Genomic DNA, 24,098 nt, shown 5'->3' on the forward strand with positions numbered 1-24,098 from the left:
ACATGCGTGTGGCAGTGTATGGTAATAATGTAAAAGGAATTCATTTTCTTTTGCTTACGACAACAAACCTTATGTAGAAGCTCCAGAGGTTGTCCGCCCTTAATGAGAATGCCATTCCGAGCGCCTACTCCAGTACCGACCATCACGGCGGTCGGTGTGGCCAGGCCCAACGAGCAGGGACACGCAATAGCTAGGACCGTAATTGCGCATTGGAACGCAAAGAGCACAACGACTTCTGTGTCTGAGGAAATATCCTAGATGACAGCAGTTGGCAAAAATCGTCCACGAATGCATGAAACCAAGTCAAGGACGGATCGAGCTATAGCTAGCACTCAGTTACAGCGATACGTCTGTATATAAATGACACCACTAATAACAGATGATGCTCCATTGCTGATAAGTATTTCGGGTCTGTTTAAAAATCAACTTTTTGAAAAGCTTACCTAGTCATTTTTCATCTAGCAGTAACGAGGAGAAATAACTACAGAGATCTACTACATAGGAAAATGGCTTACAATGTTATCAATCTATAGAATGGTAAATATTCACGGACGGGAAATCCATGCGTAGACATGTTTGCAATATCAGCCTAGTTTTACTATTCAATATCTAAAACAGAAATATTCAGATAAACCGTCTACCATGCGCATATAGAGTGCCCGAACATAACCGGGATCACTCATGCCAAGCACAGTCCAGACAACCAGAGTAACCGCCGAGATGACACACACGCCAGGTACGAAATAACCTGCCAACTGGTCGGCCAGTTGCTGGATCGGGGCCTTTGACGTTTGGGCGTCCTCCACTAGCCGGACAATCTGTTATGAGACGCAGACGACATGAGACATACAGCTATGTTTGTCAAACTTCGCATAAAGTATCGTTAAAAAAATCACCTATCATGTGCAGATACAATCTTTAGAATCAAGGTACAGTAAGGTAAGATAGAACAAAAGCTCACAGAAAGTCAGCGTTGACAAATCGTTACTAACGGTATTTTACATCTGCGATGATATTTACGAGAGCGTAAATGAGCAGAGAACCGCTACTGTCTTGAGTGTACTGGTGTGTTACAACTTGAAAGATTTAGCATTGAAGAAATAATCACAGTTATATTAAATAAAGAAACTTTGATCTAAGCTTATTGACTTGTATAGTTCAGCTTTTAAACGGCAATCGAGAAACAGACCTTGCGGCAAACAACAAACCAAGGGTTATAGGTAATATAAATATGTATATACCTGTCTCAATGTCGTTTCGTGTCCAACGTGTGTTGCCTTCAAAAGAAGAGTACCACGCCCATTAACAGAACCGGCAATGGCTAATGAATCAGATTTTTTCAGAACAGGCAGATGTTCTCCTGTAAGAATAATGTATTTGACATATCATCAAAGTGTGTGTCAAAGTTCTAAGTAGTCTAGATAAAACTTAAATAGGTATCGTATAAATAATGACATACGCATATATGGCAAATTACGTAGTTGAAAACTATATGGCAAAAAAATCAGATAGGCCATTGTGGCGTACCTGTTATTAGAGACTCATCTACCATTGAACTGCCGTGCAGAACCTTCCCGTCGACGGGAATCTTTTCACCTGGGTACACCTTGATAATGTCTCCTCGTTCGAGAAGTCCAACATGAACCGAGCGTTCCTCTCGAATCGTGAAGTCTGGGTCTACTTCGGCAAGTACCGCTTCCGAGGACTGCATCGAGATCAACTTCGAAAGCGCTTCCGATGTCTTGCCCTATGTAACAGTATCAATGATTTAAATAGACATCCATTTAACTGTGTAAAACGATGCCCCACGTTGGCGAAACGAAAGCCATCAGCTATCGCAATTAATCTGATCGAATTATTTATCACCCTCTAATATTACAACAGTATCCGATTTCTATATCTAATTAGGCCTACCTTCGCTTTTTGTTCCAGCCACCGCCCAAACGAAATAAATAGCATTAGCATCGGTGGAGTTTCGAAGAACGTTTTTGGACTTCGGTGGGTTCCTGTAACCATGAATATTAAACACACGCCGATGCTGTAGAAATAGGCCGTGTTTGTAGCCAGCATAACAAGCACGTCCATGTTCGCCATACCATGTTTAAGTGCCTTATACGCCTGCACATAGAAATAACGGCCACCGATGAATTGTGCGGGCGTGGCTAATGCAAATAGTAGAAAGTTCTTGTTGGACACGCCAGGAAACCATACCATTTCCCAGTTTTTGTGCGACATAAATAACATCATAATCGTCATTGAAGGAACAAAGAAGACAAGCGACAATAAGCAAGAGCTCCGCCAATGGTTTACTTCGCTAGTTTTGAGTAAGTAGTCCGACTGGAAATCGATTGGTGAAGGGAAATAGCCTAATTTGCTAATGTGGTTGTACAGCGTGCGAATACCGGTGAGCTCGGCATCGATTTTGAAGGTTGCCCTCTTCTGGGCAAATTCCACCTTCACTGAAAGCACACCCTTCAGTCGTGAAAGGTGCGCCTCGATGTGGTTAGAGTCTGCCAAGGTCGCCATACCATCAATCCTTAGCTGACACTCGCCGTAAGCTTCGGCGCTCGAGTTGAGCTCTTCGGCGCCAAAGCCGAGGTCAGCGAGGGCGGAGATGATCTCATGCGGTGTTATCAAAGCCTTTTCAAACTTCACCTCCGCCTTCTGGGCCAACAAAGCCACGAGGACGCTTTTGACACCTGGACGCTTGCTTAGACCTTTCTCGATGGCTGCCACACAGCTTGCGCAAGTCATTCCAGTGACCCGTAAGGTGCATTTACTCATTGTATTGCTCAGATCTGAATTCTCACTAAGATCAATCACGGTGCAGTCATTAGATTTTTCGATATTAAGCAGTTGGGGTGGGATTGTGTTTAGAATCTTGTCGACCTCTAGCATCGTATTCGAATCACTTGCAGTATCTGCCCAGCCGCCAGCGTCCAATGTACTAGCGCTGCCATCTCCAGCGCCACATTCGGCGAAACTGTAATGCCTCTTCGCTAATTTGTCAAAATCCGTATCGACATCAAGCTCCGTCATTGTCGAATTGCCAACGTAGGGAAACCGAGGTAGGAATCCTAGATTCTGAACACGTTCAACAATTCCTTCAATCGGTATTAGCCTGACATCAAACTCGACAATGCCTTTGGACTCCTGCAAGGTAACGCGAATTGATCGGATGCCCTCCACGGCATTCAGTGTATTCTGTATGTTATTGACGCAAGACTGGCAGGTCATTCCGTCGACGCGAATAACGGCAGTACTGAAAAGATAAGTTGCCTCGAAGCCCATGTCGTCAATGGCATCGACGAGAGTTTGAGGGGCTGTGTTCGCTGAAGTCACGACTACACCTTGACCCGCTTCCAGAAACACCTGCAATTTGGACAAACATTAAAGATATTAAGTCGAAGCAATGAGCCTTAAGAGGCGCTGTAGTCAATCATAAATCTAAAACTAATGTAGCACATTTTCATTAGCAGTCTTATGGCATTAGACGAGATCAGTAGGAACAAAAACGCCCTGGCTAGCTGGTAGAAAGGAAGGTTGATTTTTTGACAAACTACAATTCGTTGCCGTCAGTCTAGGCCACGTTTATTACAAGCAGATTGAAAAAACCGTATGTATATAGATTATGCCAGGCAATCACTATCGTTGTTTAACTAGAAGCTACTGTGGGAAATTACCTTGATCGAGTGGACTTCTGCCCGTTCCCCGATGGTAAATTGAATATTATTCACGCATGACTTACACGTCATGCCTCCGATGGAGACGGTATGCTCCAGGGTTCCCGTAGCCATTGAGAACTGAGGGCGGAACAAGGAAGCAGGGTTATGGTGGTTCTTTAGTAGAAGCCGTCCTCACCTCGGGTCTACCATCCATATGCTGTGTAAGGCTATCCAGACGTCGATCATCTGCGGAAAGGCAAACAGATGAAGACTTGATAGGTTGACTCTTAACAAAGACTAATATAAACGAAAAAGCAGGACAACAAGTAAGAGACATATCGAGCATGACCAAAAGTATTGCAAACTCGTTGAAAATAGAGTGGTACTACTGGTAAATAAATTACTACATATATTGACAAGTGTGCCGAAAGTTGCATTTTCTAAAATGTCGTAGTAAGATTCCACAGATGGTGTGCCAGGTGTGCCTGCTCTCTCACAGACGTAGCTGCGAACGCAACTACAAGCTTTGTTCAAATGACCTCTGTTTAGAAACTCTCGCAGTACCACTGCAATCGGTCACAGGAAATTTCGACGTTTCGCTTATTCTTTGTAAATAGTCTGCTTTAATATCTGAGTTCGGGGCCTCTCTATAGGCCTACAGTACGAACGGACCTTTAAAGTCGATTTACTTACGTGCAAAAATTTGTAGACAATTAAAATTTCGTTTTGCTTATTTCAGTTTTGGCCTCCGTCGAACCCCAACTGCCATGCCTACCAATCTGCAAGAAGTTTGCCAGTTACACTGACAATCAGCTGTGCTTATCGAAGGTAGTTATAGAAAAGCCACAACGTGGATTTGGGCCTGTCGTCAATGGTGACCCTTCAGCCTCTAGTATATTAACCGTGTACCACGAACAAGTAGCCATAAGTCAGTCCGCAAAAGCGCCGCTATTAACAAGACGATCCGGAATCGGGCGATAGAGATATCTGCCACACGTCACGAATATATACCGTTTGTCGTATTTGGAGTATCGCGCTACTGAATTCAATATATCTACGGTGGCGAAAGCGTATCCGTTTACGAATTTCGTATCTAATTAAATGCGATACAATAAAACACAAGCCTGGAGTATTTTGACTTGGCCATGATATGCCTTCAAGGTAGCGTCTTTCAAGTGACTTGCAAATTACCTGCGGCCACGAAGAGTTTTGGCGATATCTAAATGCCATAAAACCTAATACTTGTTCTATTACTTTCTTTTATTAAAAAAAGCCTGATAACACCAATCTCGAGTTGCATCATCCGCACTCCGTTGCGAAGTTAATGAGTGCATCATTAAACAACGTTACGACAAACGGACCGCTTGTACTCCACAGATAGCTTCGCCTTAAAGGTAGCGCCTAGCCCTTTATTAGGTAATTATATCTACCGTTGTTGGCCACTTGAACAGATCGTCGATTCGTTGAAGCTTTCAGGATAGTAGCTGCGCACTGAGTGTTTTTATATGAGTTAATAGAGAGATGAAATCCTGATGTGATTCACATCTACTCAGGGTCCAATGGTGTGCTTTCGCGGGACTACCCTTACTTTAATAATACTTTGTTGATGCACTGATGCAAAGAGCGTTACCAGATCTTATCAATCTGCTAATGTCTGAATTTACACGATTGCGATAACCAAAAACTTACATTAGCCAACCAAACCTACTTGGGGCAAATGTAATCTATAAACTCCCAGCTTCTAGTTAGTGTTCTTCTAAGAGATTCTCAGGTGATCTTCCATTGTTAAGACTGCTGCTGCTGCTGCCGGTTGCCCCGTTCTCAGGAATAGCTCCAGCCTCAAGAGCAAGCAGCAGAACACCCATTGTTAAAACATACTTACATTATCACGACATAACGTCTTTTTCCAGAGCGGGACCAGTGTTATTAGTCGTCAATCAAGGGAAGGAAGTATTCGATTAAGAACGCGTAAACACGCCTACGTATATTTTAATAAGTACGAAACTGTCCCGTTGAATTTGCCACGGCATTAGTAGGCCTAACGCGTTATCGGCGCATTTTTATTGCGCCGCACAACCGTGTGTTATAAGGTCACCGTTAACTTCATTAATGACGGCTATGGCTTTTCTACTAAATTGATTTATCTTATCACTTATTTTATCCTTCAGCATTGCATTTCTACGCATATCTGTGGAATTTCTGGTTTTTTGTTCTGAGCTGAAATCGGTTCTAGTCCATCGGCGTAAATGGCCGTTGGATAGATCTAGTACACGCAACCAGCTAATAAATGTACGCTAAGAGCGTTAACGTAATTTCGATGTAACATTATTAGAAAATTACTTACGCAGGTTACAACTACCAGAAGAACCGTCCGATCTATTAGACGTTCTTAATCACGTTTTCTACTTTTCGAGGCTAATGTCCGATTATCTAATGGTAACTAAACGCGCTGCGAAACATAAGCAAATAATTCTTTCAATGTTCAGTGGCGAAAAATTCAACTTCACCATTTACTGCCAATTTGTAGAAGGCTTCTCTAGGGACGCGTGGAAAATTGGCCTTGTAGTTTGTGTATGTATTACACCTTTGGGCAGATCTATAAAAGGCTGCTATCGTTTGATAAGCCAGTGGTCATCAGCTTCTAGCTTACGATCCAAGTCAAATATAGCTTAGCATCAGATTGCGTATGAAGTGATGGATTGCTAAAAATCGTTTTCGTTGTGCAGCACTCTCAACGCAACGCCTCACAACACGATACTACTGATTCGTTTACTACGGCTAGTACTGTTTCAAGCCCGGAGAAAATACAATGATATTTAACTTGACTGCGTCAATGTAAATTGCACACTTTAGGAAGTAATAGCGATAGCTTAGGCGCAGAACTGAAACGCAGCTGGCCGTAGTCCCGGCCCACGATTATGTGCGGGCTTCTCTGTAAGCCGCGGACACAGGGACCCACATAAAAAGAGACTAGACCAAAACCCGAGTCGATTTACTTCATAAGCTCGGATTGGTGTATTCTTCTGTTACATGACCTAGAGCTCGTTTGCTTTATTTCTAATCTAGAGGTATATTTGTTACTGTTAGCTTCGGATGTACTTCTGACATTGAGATTTTATTAGCATAAATCGTATAACTGAGGGTATATACGACACGGTCCGTGCATACTGTAAGTGCAGAGACGTCCGTAAAGTGTGCAGTGAAGATGGCAAAACATGACTGAACGCACGTATGGATGACGATCACTATTTCGTAGTCTATGTCCATTTTCTTTTGAATTCCTATTCATGCCATAGGAACATGCGTTCCTGTGAATGGTTGCAAATGTTACCTATGGTTTCTACTTCAAGCGATTCAATAGTTCCTTCGACACGTGCGGAGCTTCCTGTTCGACACGTAATCCTGTAATAATAACAAATATTTAACCGCTAAACTGATAGACAAATGCTTTGCTTGAATCAGACAAGCCTTAGAAGAACAATGCGCCAGGTCTCAGCCTAAGCTTGTTTTGGACATTTTTTGTCTTCTAGCGTGTCACGTCAGGTGGGGAGCCCTAGAAAAATACTAGCTTGCATTCTGCTGTTGTCATACAGCGCGCGCCAGTATGGGCTAGACGACTACTTGTGGTAAAATACCTGTAATTGTATTGCACAATTACAGGTCGTTGATATTTTTTTGATGTTGAGAAACACCTATCCTATTTTATGTGCGCCCGGCAGTAGAGATAGCAACAGGTACATAGAAAACGAATCGGTCAAGCGCTTCACCAATATACGGCTATAATTCGCGTAACGCTGAATACAGTTCTCACTGCTGAGATCGTATCACTTTCAGAAAGTCCATACACCTAATCCACGTGAACGCGTGTACTTCCACAGACCATCATCATTCAATTAATTAAACACAAGCTGCGTCATCATCAGCGCTTTCGGTCACTACCGGTTGATATCGTTTATTTCGAAGCGATGCAGCAGAAAATCATTTGACCAACAAACTCCGTTTCTCTACGGAGTAGTAAACAGCTTTGAAGAAAACCATCGCATTTTCTAGCGACAGCTCCTAACTGCGCACCAAAGCACCCACCTCCATTCATCTTTGTTCACCAACCCGACCGAAACGAGCAAATGGGAAGTCCGATTCTGCTACATACTATCCGGCGAATTGACTGCTTTGTACGAGAGCTCCCCGCCCACACGGCTTCGCTACAAGAAGAGCTCGCTCTTATTTGAATGGGCACTCATTCTAGGGGAGAATATTTGGCAGAATTTCCACCGTTTTCACTGGATAGCTACAGCCCTACCCAACAGCTGTTAGCGACGGCAGGCAGGACTACCTACCAAAGATGCGATATCCGATTAGTGGTAATCGTAGGGGTATTGGTAATGCGACTGTTTCTTTGTTCCTGACTTTACCTAAACACCCACAGCAAAAAGTATAACTGAGGCCGTGTTTCGTCACGCCAGCCACTTCTGTTAGGTTAGCTATGGGTGGGCGGCCACAAGCGGGGACACTTGCGCCTGTTCTAATCACATCTCTTCACATATGGTATCACGCTCACATTCATTTGATTGTCGAGATAGATTCGATGATAGGCATCGGCCAGAGAGGTTGCTGTAGCTGGCTGCCGACAAACCAAATAGCGTTAGCGATACGACGATGCTGGCAAAAGCGAGCCGGACAGAAAGCCCGCCTGTTACGTTTCCATTGATGAGAGACAGTTTCGCGTTGCCAGTCAACGTTTGGGCTACGGGCGCAGCCATCTTGAATAAAGGGAGAGGGCCATAACGGAGCAGCCAATGGAGGAGCGACATTTAAATACGCGCATGGCTACTCTTATTCGATTCCAGCGCTAAACAGGCCATCGTTGAGTGAGATTTGGCGAGCGCGCGGAAACGACGATAAGCGGAACAATCGATAAGACAGATACGCTGAAAAGGAACGATAGATAAATTGATATTGAAAACACTAGTAAACTGCAAGACATGCCGTGGCAATAAAGTTAAGTAGATTAAGGAAAAAGCTGGACAGAATTTAGTTATCAGAGACGAGAATATATGCTGGATTGTAAATATGTTAACAAAGTAGCAACCGTATCATCAGAAAATCCGTTTAATGTTAAGCTGTTTTGAGCTACTCCTAACCAGTAAATTCAGATTCAGAAGTTCTAATTAGCTCTTTTCAACCATATCCTAATTCGGACGAAGTAATACCGAATTAAAACTGCACGTTATTCCTTCAAGCGTTTCGAAAGAGGGACAAAGTTAATGGTTTCTATTTGTCTCTTTCTGTCTATTCAAATAAAGCTCTTGCAATTAACAACGAAGCGCTATTATTTGGTTTATTACTTGCGAGATCGATCGGTACGGACATCTAATTGCCTAGAATTACATCTACATGCCTAAAAACACCTGACTAGACAACGTCATTATTACCAGCAAACAGCAGTCCTTGTTCTACTTAATACACCCATTCCTTTTCAGTAACATCGGGTCTATGGGGTTACCGTTTGGCCGAGATCGAGCCGCACAATATGAACCATCGATTGTCATTTCGCAGCCGAAATTTAGCTACCCTAGCCACTGCAATGAACAGAGTTCATTAGAGTTGTGCTAACGATATTGAAACAGTTGGTCTGCTTTGTCCGCCATATAACATGGCTACATGTTAAATTTCATCAAGAGGTCTCTCATTGCACGCTTTTCTATTTTATGAGAAATTAAAAAATATCTAATACTAGAAACTGATCTTACAACTGATTTTGAAGTTTACTGAACGTGACACGCCTTTAAATAAAGGCACGTAATTAAAACGACCTATTTTGGCAGGTTTGGTGGTTCCCTTTCAGGCGCAAAAAGAGACCTCGAGTATATTTCCATACTCGAATTTGAGAAGATGGATCAAGTCATTATACGGTTATTTAGTTAGGATTTCAGGTAGTTGATTCGGCCTTTTATACGTATATAGCCACGTCGACAAGGTCCTGTATTATTTGCATGAGTTTTATGCTGCTATGACAAGTGATTCAGCGCCTGCGTCTTTGTTCAGAATAACTATAAACAAGCTTAGCCTTAACATCTGTCGTAATCTAGATACGATGTCATGATAGGATAAGGCGTACTCCTAGGCGTCTTCTCTTATTTAGGTAAATTATAGCGCCCTGTAAGCAACTCAGGTTCGAAAATTCTGTGGTTACGAACGAATTGATGGAATGATCTATAAAACTGACGAATAACATATAGGAAATAATAGAAAATAAGGAAAGTCATTCAATAGACACTAGAGCGGACAAAAATCCCACTGAAAAGACGAACGGTAGACACGTTAACTAGCTGGAAGCCTGAAGTAGCAGGCAGATCCAGTACGTCCACTTAACTGGCCATTCTGTGAAGAATTACGTGTCGCACCACAGCGTCACATCACCAATGTCGAACATATTAGTAGATAAGATAATCAACTTACGAATTTGTCTAAAAATTAGATGGCCGACCTTTCGGACAATAAAAAACGGCATTCTATAAAATATTTCGATTACATTGTATGAACTTAGACGTTGGTAATCGACACACAGTTGTTCGTTTAACATAAACAATTTTTTATCACAATGTAACGTTGGCAAATATTCAACGTTTGTGGTAACTTGACAGACCTTTTATCGTTATCAGTCAATCATCAGTTTGCTCAGCCTTTCGCAATTTGCTAGCCTTAAGCTTCTGCTATAAAGGTTAGACAACAAATTATTTTCCGGCATTCCCTCTATATAAAAATAAGCGGTATGTATTATAACGATGTAACTTTGTTAACAGCCTATGTTTATTAGGTCCCTTAGTTTTGGCTGAATTTTTTCGTGCCATCGCGTTTGCGGCAGGTGAGCTGCTCTCCTAATAATGGCTCACGTGGATATTTCTTCATCTACGCTTGTAGAAGAGCAAATGACTGTAACTTCCACTTGTAGCTGGTCAAGATGTGCAACGTACTTGAGTACATCCAATCACAAATGTTTCAGTTTAGCGTTCTGCTGGAAAGACTGTCTCATATCTACCGCAAAACTGAATGATAAGAATGCACCTTGTTCAAGTATGCGAGTTCGTCATTGTGTAAGCTGTCATCAAGGACTCGTCATATTTCTCTCAAAATACACCTTAACTACCAGGTTGTCAATTCGTTCAATACATTGGGTTCGTCTAGAAAAGAGGAAACAGATGTTTCCTCGTAGTGAACGAGGAGATATTCAAGTCTCAACTATGTTTGCTGGCAGCAGATAATAATGAAAAGTTAGTGCTTAAAGTTGGCCGCTCCGGACGACCATCGCTTTTTTAAATTTCCAGAGGCCAAAACTTCTACGAAGTGTAACTTCGAGTAAATGACGGTTTGTGTTCGATACGAGTTTGGACAGGCTACTGCCTCGATGGCTCCCCCGATATTTTTCAAGGTTCGATCGTTGACTTATGCCCCATGGTTTCTCAAACGATGGCCAAGTGCATCGTATCACCTAACAGTGTTTACGTCTCACCTATTGGTTGATACATTATTGCATTACGTTGGTAAATACAAGTGTCTTAAAGAGGTGGACAAGCACAAATCTTGTATATGTATATATTTTTTTCTGCGGTGATTGCCATAACAATACATATAGCAATGAATAGATGAACCAGCTCGTATAATAGGCACGTTTCAATTTCTACTGTTGATTTGCAGATGGCAAAATTCGGTCGCTTTGTTTTGTTGGCTCTATTCGCATTGGTACTATACGAGCAATGCATGGCCAACGTAGAACAGCTGGTCCAAGTGTTTGAAACCGTTGTCGACCTACTTGCGGCCTCAGACAAGGCATCCAAGTTGAAGGTAACAGACCTAACTATTATACAAAGGGCTAATCAATTAGTATTTAGAACTGTCAGCCTTCGAAACAGCTGAACTGTCGAACCTAAGCCAGTATGCTAGCTAACCTAACTTTAAATTGATCATGGTAACAACGTAATAGTGGTTCTTCGTTTTTTTGCTACTACAACTTACAGCTTTCACTAAATTGGTCAGATTCTTTAAAACGAGCCGTTCATTTATTGTTTTAAGATGTACCTATTTAATAACAAGCACGTATACTAGCTCTCTTCAAGTATTTCACTTCAACCACTCGTAGAATAAAACATATGAATAGAATTTTCAAATTTCCTACCTAAATTCATTAAAAGTTCGGTTCTTGTACGCAGGGAAAACCTTGAACGTTTTTAACGTGGTTATTTTTCTCCCAATCCTGTTCGTAGGAGGACATGCATCTAGCTCGACCTTGCTTAGACTCCTTAGTAATGAAAACAAATGAAGACACACTAGATCAAGTTCTCAAGGGGATGGTTCCATTAGCAATGAAGTGCGGCACTGAACTGATGAAAGAAGGACAAGACAAAGAGAAGAAAAAGAAGGTTTTTATAGATTGCCTCAAACAGCAGTCTGGTGATTTTCTTGAAAGCCTACCTGACAGAGAAAAAGATGCTTTTCAGGAAGCCAATAACTGCATAAAAGCTATCTTTACCGATATGGAGTGAGATAGAGATTAGTTAGTTCGGTGTCATCCTGGTCAGATCGCTCTATCTGGTCACGGTCCTATCGAAAATGTCGTCTTCTAATAAACGAACTCAATCCTATTTCGTCAATAAATGCTGTTTTTTTTGCAATCGTCAAGGCTGAATGTTTCATATGGCACTGTGCGATTATGATACTGTTAACAAAAACAGTAATTTTTATTATGATGATTTCGGTACCAATGGCTCTAGATAATTTTAGATAGAATAGGACCGGTAGCGACATCGAGTAAAATTTAGTGGTAATAGAGATGTCACTTCATTTCTGTATAGCTATATCGCAGAATTATCTGCTGTTAACATGGTTTTTATGTAGTATTTCTAGTAAAGAATATCGTTGCTCTACCTTACCTTCTACCCTCAAGTTTAGACAAAGGAACTACTTTCGGATTGTTTTAGGCCTTCCCTAGAAACTGGTTCAGAAAAAGTCGACGGCCAGATATATTGTGACCAAATAGGACTCGGGCCCTTTTCACGTGATTGAATTGACTACAAATCGAAATAGTGTATAAACGTGTAAAGTGAACTTGTTGTACATCAATAAATAAAAAGCTATAAATGTCTATAGTTTGATTGAACTATAAACATTCATAGCTTTTCTTATTATTTTTATTACTACCACGAGTAATTATGACGTATTAAATATTTTGCAGAGAAACTATCTCAAATACGCTATGTTATACAATTGCAATATCACTGTAACAAAAGACTTAATTTTGATGTTCATCATTCTCTATGGCCTGTTACCTGATCATTTGGAGATGTGTGTTCGGTCCACTATGCCAATAATCAATCTATTCTAATTCACCACGATGCTTTCTACATGCATGTACTCCATGCAGATGTCGTGAGGAAGATGTCAGTTTCAACACGTATTAGTTTTACGATACGCGGTTCCCTCTGGCCGCGTTTGGATAGATTGCAGTACAAGCGAATGGTTCGTCCTATGGAGTATTTTGAATTCAAGAGATTCAAATTTCAAAAATATTTTTACCAAAATGATTCGTGTGTTTTATCACGCTATGCTTATTTTATTGGTAAGCTCAGCTTCCGCACTTATATATATATATATATATATAGAGACATATCGAAAAGAGTCAAGGAAATAATTTCTACAAACTGAAAATAAGCGCCCGCTATAACAGCTAATGTTTCAACTAAAACTTAGTGTATCCATCACATCCGTTGTTTTTTTGCCATATTCAGCCTAAAGCCATGGTACAGGCTAGCCAAAATGGATCCGCCAACGGTAAGCCTTTTTTTTTTTAGCATTGCTATGACACTTTAACAGTATTCACTTAGCGAAATGTACGATTTCATAATCTAACTACCCGGCGATTTTCAGTTTGTTAAACTGGAAACAGTGTTTTCTTCACAAGATCATACTATAGCGAGGTAACGCACATCGCGATGTCCAACAAAAATCCTGCTTATGTTACCTACAAGTAAATATTCTGGTCGGCTGGAATTTTCGTACAACTGCTGATTTTTCGAAGTGCGATTGGTTCTGTGGACCATTCAAGTTCTTGGTTTATGTGCGGGAGACTATTCAGATATGTATTCACACATACCGCCTACACATAACAGGAAGTCCCCCCCTCCCCCCCCCTATGCGCCATCTGTGACCTTTTTGTTACTCTTATGTAAAGCTCTCTACTTAAGGAAAACGGCTACACATTGGAGCAAGCGTCGTACCGGCTACGTACCTCAAACAGGGTCAGCAAGTCAATAGAACTGCATAGGAAAATCATTGAAAATCGAAAAATTCTTACTTATGGAAAGGCCACGAATAGTTTGGTTGCCTTAGTTTCGCTGACTGAGTCCATACTGGACATTGTCGAAAAGAAATCAGACAGCTTTACTTTGTCCAATGATCACTTGCGGAGTTGTGTGTCGCTTTAAGCAAACTGCTCGTTAATGCTACTCTAAATAGCGTGTGCGTTTTTTTCGCAGGGCATGCCCCTCGTGTCGAAGCGTGACGCTCGAGCTCGTAAGCTTCGTCAATTTGAACAACATTTGGAGTTACTGAAGAATATCGATGATGAGATAAGCCGGTTGAAACAGGACTTGTACCCACAGTGAGTGGATCCCTCGAACCCAGTCTCTCTGTAAACTATAGTAACAGCGTAACAGGATGATTTTAATCCCTAAATACTACTTGCCGTCTCAATACAGAATGAAAGCCTCTACTCAGGAAATCCGGATGATTCAGAAAGCAGTCGGATTTCCTGTAAACAAAACACATAGTAATAAATTGAACACCCTGAGCCAATGTATGTAACAAATTCTTCCATACCATCTATTCATTAGAAAGTAATGCAATCTTTTTTGCGCTATAGGTAAAAGCAGAAGAAACGAATATTCATCAGCTAGGTAGAGTCGATGTTTTGGACCGAACGATCTATGCTTGGCTCACAGTTGACCATTTACGGGCGTCACACGTTTATTGATATGTTCTATGTTTAGCGTTCGTTTTCTTCTTTATAGCAGATCCTTAATAAATTTCCAGAATTACTGGGGCACTTGCTACCGTGGAACAAGTGAGAACTCAGGTAGGCGATTTACAAGCCTGCCTGAACAGAAAAGATACGGATGTTGAAGCCCTTTACCAGTATCTGGAGAGCATCTTTCAGGTAAGGCCGAAACAAAGTACTATTTTAGCAAACACACCCTTTACTCTTGTGTATTTCGTATTGCGAAATGCTCAATGTCATTCCATAGACTAACACGAGCCGACTGCCAAAATGAAGAAGGATTCGATATTGGAAGGTAATTGGAAGGTAAAAACCGACTGTAAAACAATAGATAATTATTGTGCAATGAGTTTTGTCTGTCTTATTTATTAGGAACACACTTGTCGTGATAATATATATATATATATATATAGTATCACGTAAAAGAAAAAGTTCATGCCATATATATATATGTTTCTATTAGCACCTTAAATTGGCTAGGTTTACCTTTTACAGATGCTACAAATCGCTTTATGTGGGCCGAGTGTGCAAACCCATTCTGTATTGGGCAGGTTTGAAACTGTCGTTAATGCGACGGAGCAAAAGGCGTCTCAGCTAGCGGAACTTGTTCAAAAGTTACGTTTAACTTACGAACAGTTAGCTTTGGTGCGTCAGAGGAGCAGTGAGGAAAAAGAAACGTACACTGTGCTTAGTACGGAACTATTAGCAAAGCAGATAGAACTTGAAGATCTCAACGCTCAACTCGACTGCGAAAAATCCACTGCTAACGCAAAGAGACAGCGGCTTCAACAACTCAAGGTTAGACGGTGAACGAGCGTTAGTTGTTGAATTGACAAAAAGTATATGTTTATATGTACAGATAGCTATCTTCATGCCATCCTGTCGTATTGCCAATTGCTTGGAAGACATACTTGTTGTTGATTATCAGTTAGTTTTTACTTGGCATGATTTTATCAGAAATTAAATCTGGACGTCAACAAGGCGCGTAGTGTCAAACACATCCTCTAGAGACCATACAAATAGAAAAAACTAACCGAAGTCGGCGATATGCGTGCGAAGTTCAGCGCAGAGACGTTTTCTCTAGAAGCTCCTCTTTTGTACTTCGTCACCTTGAAATATAGTTCTCGACATCGATACAACACTCTATTGTAAAAGTTGGTTGTTACTTTTTTGAAAAAACACTTGAGGAACTACGTTCACGTTTCGAACAGCGCTAAAAGATGAGAAAATTGACAGTTATTCGCTTGGATAGGGGCTATCGGGCTATGTTTATTATTACCATAGATGTTCCGTAATGGGTGCTGAGTTTTTGCTTCTATAAAACGTTTAAGATAATGTGCCTATAAATACTTTAATCTCGTTGAACGCAGTGCTTTTTTCAACCACTGAACTCAAGCAGTTGCTGAAGGATATAACTGCCAAGCTGGATGATGCGGGCTGATGAAAAGACTTTTCCCATAACTAGGCTTCGGCTGTTACTTTGACAGGGTAGATGGGACATTGCACCAGAACTCTGTTAGGGTAGAAAGGTTTATACGAACAGCAATTTAAAAAAAATAGTATGAGCTAACACTTATTGTATGCTGTATATTCATATATGTATTTTAATGTAAGCAATTAATTTCCACAAGTTGCGATCGTCGTAGTGACGTTATTTGTTATTAAACTAAGAGATTAAGCGTTTTATGTTAAAAGCTAAATTGGCTGCCTGTCCGGCTATTGTATACTTCTATGTAGCGATTCGAAGGCTCAACGAACGTTGCTACCTCTGAAAAAATAAACCGTGTTAAGCCAAATGAGAGCACAGCAGAACCATTTCCACCAGCTGAAAGTACTAGAACATTTAGCGCCACTTATAATGCTTTACGCGACTGTAAGTAATCAGTGTGGAATTGCCATTAATGTAAAAAAAACACGTATTGGTCATTGCAAATCTACACTTACTTTTTTCCCATATAAATCTGCTGCTATAAATTTTTAAATAAACTATGAGCCTAATTTTCGCAAGGCTTCTTCCGCTTTGTTCCTGCTCGATTTCGAGGAACAAAAATGTACAGCGGGACTTCTATTCGGCAAACGTCACTTCATTGACAGGCACAAACATCAACGTATTCGACATACGCCATCGTTTCTATATATATATACGTCCATATAGCTATCCGATAATTCACAAAGTTAAACCGTCTAACGTCAAAATTAAACGGAAGTAGAATGAAAACAAACTCAGCGAATTATCGAGTGCTTTATTCTTCAGGATGACATATCTGTGAAAGAAAAACTCGAGTCCGAGCTCAAATCTGAGCTAGCCAAAGGGTATGCTAACGAGGAGCGCCAGGAACGAGAAGCCGTAGAAAAGAAAGCAGAATTCCTTCAAAAGATCAAAGAAGTACGCGAACAGGCGATAACTGTGATACAGAATGGCGACGGTGAAACGAACCGGCTCATCGAAGAGATCTGTTCCAAGCAATACGATCTTTGTGAGAAATTTGCCAAAATATTTAATTAATGTTTTGATCGAAACAAGAATAACAGTAATATTAAACATTTCTGTATACCATACCTATTGTATGAAAAAGAATTACTAAAAACAGATAATGTACAGCTTTCTAAACGTTAACAGTTGATCAACGGAACATCCTTCGGGAACGGCAGGCCCACCTCAAGCTTTTGGTTGAGACGCTAACGCTGCGAAATAAAGAAAAAGTCCAGCTGGCTGCTGTAGCTGAACGCGAAAAAGACCGCACAGAGACCCTAGTCCATCATTTCGGCATCCTTCAAGAAACTGCGAATAGTTTGGCGAGCCACGTAAAAGCATTCATTGAAGCTACCAATGAGCTTAGAAAAGACGCTGAACCCGCATTTAAATACATAGGTAAGTGATTTTTGTTTCTGCATCATGATCGACCTAAAGGTCTTAGATATAACGAACGAACGAATTGCTCGCGCCTCATGGGTGCGTTCGTATCTGCTGTTGCAAAAATTTCTCGTAGGAGATTGATTCATTTTATTATGTTTTGAAACTGTAAGTACAATAAACCTTTTCAGATCTTATTACACTTTCTATATAAAGAACAAAGACGTTTTCGTATGCGAAACAAAAGACGTGTACAGGACGATCAAACAGGTAGACACTATTAGCAGTACGGCGTTCAGGTAGCGATTTTCCCGTACCGGCGTAGGTTCCGGACGAAGACTAAAGATCCTGGCCTACCTGAAGGAGGCAGGTAGACGACTATCCGGGATCCACCGGTTCGGGCACATGGCATATCACAAAATCAATTTCCAATACTTCAACTTGTTTCGCACAAGGGATTTGACCAACCTAAATGTATAATATGTTTCCGATACTGTGAAAGCGGTCTTAATCGTCCTGGTCAATGTCTCGGCGCGCAACGATGTGAAAACTTCGCTCATTTATCAGAGTGCGCTGCAAACCATGACAGAGAGGTCGGAATATCGAATAGAAAAAGATCGGTTGCTATGATATAGTTTATTTTTATTTGACAGTTTTTTGCGTGCCCGATGTATCTAAACAAGTTGATATTGTGAGGGACTGAAACGCTACTCGCGGGCTTCATCCCGCGCCTCTTTTGCTATTGAGTACATTTCATTTTACCTCTACGGAGGTGAAAGTTGAATTATATTTATAGCTGAAGTCATATCGAATAAAGCCCAGCTATTGTCTAATCATTAACACCTAATAGCTTTTTTCACAGTATAGTTTCACAGTTTACCGTACGGCGCGTTGAGTCCACTTGCTCACAGTTCTCACACTGACCGATATATTTATATCAGTGACGCTGATGGCCGTCTTGGCATTTGTAAAAGATAAAAATGTAGCAAATGAGAAAAAGTTTTCATTATGCTTATGGGAACAAGCGAATCTCTCCCTTTAGCGAAAAGTATTTGTCGAATTGGTTTCGCATTCCGCGCAAATCTTTCCTGCATGGGACCTTAGCGATCCAGAAAAAATACGCCCAGTTTGTAGCGTCTAAAGCGTCCTTTTTGGCCTGGACAGATCCGCGGACACTTCTAATAGCATATATAGATTGATAGTGCTATACGCCTGCCTTATCTGTCCGCTGTAAAAATCGATTGATTTTGCTCTGAGCTTTCCTCGCCGTCACTTATACGCATTAATAGGATTTTAAAAAGCAACAGCCATTCATGGCCGGACTACTATGCAGGATAACAACTCACAAACTTCTCCTTCAAATCTAACTGATTTTTACTTCGTCGTACAGCCTTAACTAGGCTGATACTCCTTTTTTCAAAACGGTTAGGTGTTGGCCAGGATACGAGATGGACGCCCGCAAGACCATTTTAAGTGTCGCTAGAAAATCGTTACTGATAGTCATGTTAGGGTTAACTAGTGGCTAAAATATACATTCTGTATTTTCCAGCTGCATTATTCAAGCGAAGTTTGTCAAACGTACTGGATTAATAACTATTTTATATTATTACTCTATATTGGATTTCTGCAGTTCGTACGTTTTTTTAAATTCTCTAATATCTCTAACTGGGTAAAAGAAGCTGGAAAATAAATGGTTATTCAGGTATTCTGCGGTTATTTTGGTCATAGTAATGAAGCCCATACGAAGTCGCGGATGGCCTTGGTCGGCCTTGAACCTTATCTTATATAAAGCAAATATTTGATCTTAATGGCCTGCTTCAGATAGCCTCCAATAGCGACTTTAATTTGATATTTGTTTTGCTAAATAATTGACGCCCATCGGAGTGGAAAGCCGCTCTGATTTTTCGTACAGTGGGGTCGTCTTTAGCTTAGAATCAGCCGACCCAGTTGAATTTTCGCCCAACGTCAGCAGTGTGACATTACGTAGTTCGACGTTTCAGGCAGTGCTTGAGCCAACCTATTGACTGATATGGATTGCGGCTATTTATTATTATGTCATTGTTTCAAATAATCTCTCAACATTTCTTATTACCTAACTTGATTAGGATTCAATTGTTAGCGCAGACAAGATTTGTCCGTCTTGAAATGTCCGTGTAGCATTCGTATTAAAATGCCATATGTTTCCCTGTACCCTACCTACATTCTTCCAGTCCATTAGCTGGCAAAAGTATTTAGTGGGGCTCCGTTATCGCCTTCTGAGAAATTTTTCATTATTATTAACAATCATATTGAAGCGCTGAGGGGATGGCTAATCGCTAAGGCACATCCTACACCTATTCCTCGGCCGTGTCATGAACAAGCACACTCAACGATTTCGATAAACTGGGGCTAGGATCGCCGTGTAGACCTACAACTTTCCCGATTATTACAGATCCATCTTGTTTAGCGGACCCACTAGAGCAGAAGCTTAACTGAGGTAGAACTAGGGCCCATTTGTGATAGGAAGCATTGAGCGAAGGGTAACGCTGTCCAGTATTTGTTTCAGATGAGGCTATGGCGGGTCTAAAAGCCACCTACAGCAGCAGTTCGGATAGCCAGTCACAGGTAGACGAACACACCGAGAAATATGGCACCACCAACCTTAATATTCAGGTAGGAACAGTTGGGACTCGTTCACATATAATTCTTTGGCTATTTATCAGCCTGTGGGAGCGGAAGTATCTTGTTAAGCGGAAGGATTATATTCTCTGTTGGCTAGCAATGTGTTATATTCAATATTTGTCACACAATCTGCACTTATCGGCAATATACATAGTAGAATGAGAAATTCTGTCCTTCGAGCAGGCAATGGACGCGCTCACGACAGAACTCCAGAGTAGTCGGCAGCTCTTGCAGGATTTGCTGGAAAATGCTGCTACAATGGTTAATGATGCTACCGCAAAGAAGACTCTTCCATCGAGTGTTCAGACACAGCTTGAGGTACTTGTGTGCGTCTGCTACCTGCTTCTTCCCAAACTAATCTACAAAATTATCTAACTCTACACAGTCACTCATTACGATACCAGCCGCTGCTGAAGTTCGTGAACTTAACATCAAGTTACCAAATATAATGTCGTCTTATTACTTGTCAGAAAAAAAAACAAGGCAGATGGATAATGGTGTTTTCTATCAAGTTCCGTATTCATCAACATGAGAAGCCTGCCGTTTCGTTTCGCCAAGATCGCAAGACCAAACACAATTACACCATTGATTAATTACTCCTTAGAATAGGCTACAGTTAACTTTCTCTTAACTCCAAGTTTATTGATTAGCGATTTTATTACTTCTGTTTGATACAGGAAATATTTTGAGTTCGAAATAATTATCGACAGAAAAAATCCCTTGTACGTGTTTTTTTTTTAGAATATTGACTGGAATTAATACATCATATCAAAATGGTATCATTATGCGAGCGGTTTGGCCAGATATACGCCCTGTAGTTATAGTCATTTGTCATTAGCAGCGGTTAGTTGGGTTGTAAAGGAGGAACCAAGTTATAACTGGTATTTTTGCACTACATTTTCAGGGCCCGGTCGTAGCAGATATGGTTAAAAAGAAAGAGGAATATAGGCGCCTTACTGCCGAAGTTCATGATCTCCGAAATCGTCTTATCGTTACTAAGCCTGAATTAGGATAATGCTCGAGAAAGATCGAGCGAAAATAGGGATGCAGACGACACCCTATGCCATTGAGAGGGTATCGACAATGCCTTTTCAAATTGACCGCTTGATTATGTTAATTTTTACAGACTATTAATTTCCTACGGAACCATAACCACATCTTGGTGGGTGCGTGTTGAATAACTATATAGAGATAGGTGACTGGAGGGATTATACTGGCGAAAACTTCGGAAAGTAACCAGTGAATGGCACCAAAGTTTCTGCATAGACTTATTACATTCATTACCCGAAGCTAGTGGAAGTAAACGCGTACTTTTATAGATACCTATCGCTTAAGAAGGACGGTATTGTTAAACGTGTGAGTTGAACGAGGAAAATTGGATAATTTTATGGGAAGAAGAACCTTCATTAGCTGCATCGAGAAGTTAATATCGTGCTGGCGTAGTTGATATTCTTCAGTTCTTGATACTTTATAGATTCTTTCCAGGAGCTATTCGCGTTTTGACTTAACCAGCTTACATTTTAATTAGCTAACCAGCTCGCTAATTACGAAATTTCTGCCGATCTATGCCTTCCCGCTAAGTTTTTGTGGCATTTTTGTGGTGATGTATACAGGGCGTGACGCCCCTGTGGCACAGGACGAACGTCAGCGCATCACACGACACGTAATTAATCAAATAATGGAACGCTAATGGTCGAACGAACCGAAACCAAAAAAATGTTCTTAGTGATGCAGATAGCGCCAACACTTGCCCAGAGTAAACCCAACTCTTCGTATGCATTCAACCCAGTCTTGTTCAAAATTGGAACCATTATATCGATTTGAAGTTAAAGTTGATCGCTTGCAACATCTATTAAACGTACCATTTCCTTTCCTTTTTCGAAACTACAATAGTTAATAGAAGCGGCATAGAAAGAATATCGTGGTTCAAAATTTAGCCGATTTAACCGGATTCTACTTGCGTTTACTAATTTTCTACAATATCTTATATTTTGTCTCTCCGAATACGATGTCGCTTGGGCGATTAATGAAGCATCGAAAAGCAGGAACCAGAACACTAGCGATTCAGTGTCGCGCAAGGTCGCCTGCTCAGCGGTCAACGTTATCGTAGAGTGACGAATTATAAAGCGGTCGTCTGTCTCTCCTTTGGACACAAATAGTACGCTGCAGACACAGACATCATAATTACAACAAGCTGAAATCGTCAATAGAACAAACTAGACAGTGGTAGCAGGCCCTTTTGCTAGACAAATGCACTTCCTAAGCCGTGGCGATGACGCCTGATGAACTCCAGGGACGACCGGGGTGGGGAGAACGTGCAATAGAATAGAATGAAGACACTCGGGCAATAATAATAGTCGAATAGAGGACTCATGAAAAGGATTTGTGAAAATTGCCGCAATACCGCGAGACGTTTGTACAGTTTCATACAAATTTTCTATGGCTCTCCGAATACTCTTTAGCTTAGTAGTTTTATCAGGGGCTAATAAAAATGTTTGACTTAAATTATTTAACGTGAGTCGTTACTGGATAAGTCCGTGCAAGGATTTGTCAATCGATATTGGAGATTTCTCACGATGTTCGGAAATGTCGAGACTAATGCTCGTAAGTAATCCGTGGCCATTGTTGTCAGCTTCAAGACACAGAGCTCATTGAGCTCGATTGCCCAAGAACTTCCATCGATCTAACTGAGTTGTTGTGGCACAATTGTTTAAATCGATATACTGATGCCCTTGTCTCGATGTGTACTAGATAAACCGCAGCAGAACTCTTTTGATGATTGAACAAAAATTAATGCTTCTGCTCCACGCGGTGCTGCACAAAGTAAAAATTGCGAACTTTTAAGGTAAGTTACCTTTTTTTTTTACCAAATTTATTTGGCTAGTATAGTTTCCTGTAGAAAGTGTGTAGATGGTTATTGTTTTCTTCTGTAATGAAATTCTAAACGGGCTAGCCAAATTGATCATTATTATCGAACTCGTATCAGAAACAGGGCAAAAGGACCGCCCAGTTTTTGTGTTGTTGATTACACGTTCGCCTGTTCCAAAGTTATATTTTAAAAAGTAATGAAAATCAAGTTTTATTATAAAAGTCACTAAGTCGGTGCATGTTGCTGGATGAGGCCTATATGGGCCCCCAAGCAACAGAACCTATATAGACCCACGAAATTAAAAAGTCTATAAAATCGGAAACAATCGATGCTAATCGTACAAACAAATTGAAAGAACTTGAGTGATTGTATAGGCTGGTCAAGTTGGCTTTGGAGAAAGTGCGTATATTGTAACTATTTTTGCTCAACAAAGGTGCCAGTAACTGACCCATGATCTCTGACCTAACTTACTTGGCAGTAAATTAGTGTGAGACATAAGTTTCTCATAGTCTTTTAGGAAGATAAATATGTTCCCTTTAGTTTTCAGAATGACTGACTTATTCGCACGAAATCGTTTTTAAACTTAGTGTTTCAGCCCCAGAGCGCGTTTGTAATGTAGTTCCATATAATAACTTTCATAAAACGTAACTTTGCTTGAATTTACGCTTGAAAATATAACTTGGGCACAGGTGAAGCCGCAGTGGAAATATAAGCTGCCAATTTCGCTTCGCTTCGTTATCATTCTATGAAAAAAAAATCGATAAAATGCGAAAGAAATGCCTAGGGGTCTCATATAGGCCCACTATTAACGAAAGAACAAAAAATCAGTATGCTAAATTAGTAAATCATAAAAGTTTGATGGTATTTAAGCCTAAAATCGGCGTTCCTTTTCTAGAAAAGAGTACTGACCAATATAGCCCCCTCCCCCCTCTCCCTTTATAAGGCCAAAGCAAACATCTTCGTGTTGGCATGATGTAACATCTTATAAAAATGCGTCCT

At 40.8% G+C, this 24,098-nt stretch overlaps 3 protein-coding genes across 12 annotated transcripts in view; 2 read left to right on the top strand and 1 right to left on the bottom strand.

Annotated features, from left to right (window-relative positions):
* ATP7 (copper-transporting ATPase 1) overlaps nt 1-8,415 on the bottom strand; it is a 43,333-nt gene extending 34,918 nt beyond the window's left edge. For 2 of the 8 annotated variants that reach the window (XM_022809574.2, XM_022809575.2), the window contains exons 1-7: nt 8,224-8,409; nt 3,684-3,911; nt 1,915-3,372; nt 1,528-1,747; nt 1,242-1,360; nt 642-818; nt 69-254 (exon numbers count right to left, since the gene is read on the bottom strand). In XM_022809574.2, coding sequence (XP_022665309.1) covers nt 69-254; nt 642-818; nt 1,242-1,360; nt 1,528-1,747; nt 1,915-3,372; nt 3,684-3,797 — 2,274 coding nt within the window. In that variant the 5' untranslated portion in view covers nt 3,798-3,911; nt 8,224-8,409. Of the gene's footprint in view, nt 1-68; nt 255-641; nt 819-1,241; nt 1,361-1,527; nt 1,748-1,914; nt 3,373-3,683; nt 3,912-4,358; nt 4,451-8,002; nt 8,202-8,223 lie in introns of those variants that run through there. The other 6 variants (XM_022809573.2, XM_086990714.1, XM_022809570.2 and 3 more) reach the window with 6 other exon arrangements.
* Nucleotides 8,416-10,307: 1,892 nt separating this feature from the next.
* LOC111252118 (uncharacterized) lies at nt 10,308-12,317 on the top strand. 3 transcript variants are annotated; one of them, XM_086990715.1, is made up of 3 exons: nt 10,308-10,435; nt 11,361-11,507; nt 11,927-12,317. In XM_086990715.1, exons 2-3 carry the CDS (start codon nt 11,361-11,363, stop codon nt 12,203-12,205), a joined length of 426 nt encoding a protein of 141 aa, XP_086846841.1. In that variant the 5' UTR covers nt 10,308-10,435; the 3' UTR covers nt 12,206-12,317. The 3 variants fall into 3 exon arrangements, with proteins under 3 accessions (XP_086846841.1, XP_086846842.1, XP_022665314.1); XM_086990716.1 differs by lacking the exon at nt 10,308-10,435 and adding an exon at nt 10,459-10,530; XM_022809579.2 differs by lacking the exon at nt 10,308-10,435 and adding an exon at nt 10,959-11,094.
* A 1,576-nt stretch (nt 12,318-13,893) lies between these two features.
* On the top strand, nt 13,894-23,059 carry LOC111251389 (uncharacterized). The gene is made up of 8 exons (XM_022807921.2): nt 13,894-14,319; nt 14,751-14,874; nt 15,211-15,513; nt 16,970-17,192; nt 17,336-17,587; nt 20,115-20,221; nt 20,414-20,548; nt 21,135-23,059. Exons 1-8 carry the CDS (start codon nt 14,198-14,200, stop codon nt 21,243-21,245), a joined length of 1,377 nt encoding a protein of 458 aa, XP_022663656.2. The 5' UTR covers nt 13,894-14,197; the 3' UTR covers nt 21,246-23,059.
* The last annotated feature ends 1,039 nt before the right edge of the window (nt 23,060-24,098 follow it).

This window comes from Varroa destructor, unplaced genomic scaffold (genome assembly GCF_002443255.2).
Source record: "Varroa destructor unplaced genomic scaffold, Vdes_3.0 BEIS01000005.1, whole genome shotgun sequence".
NCBI classification, from domain to species: domain Eukaryota; kingdom Metazoa; phylum Arthropoda; class Arachnida; order Mesostigmata; family Varroidae; genus Varroa; species Varroa destructor.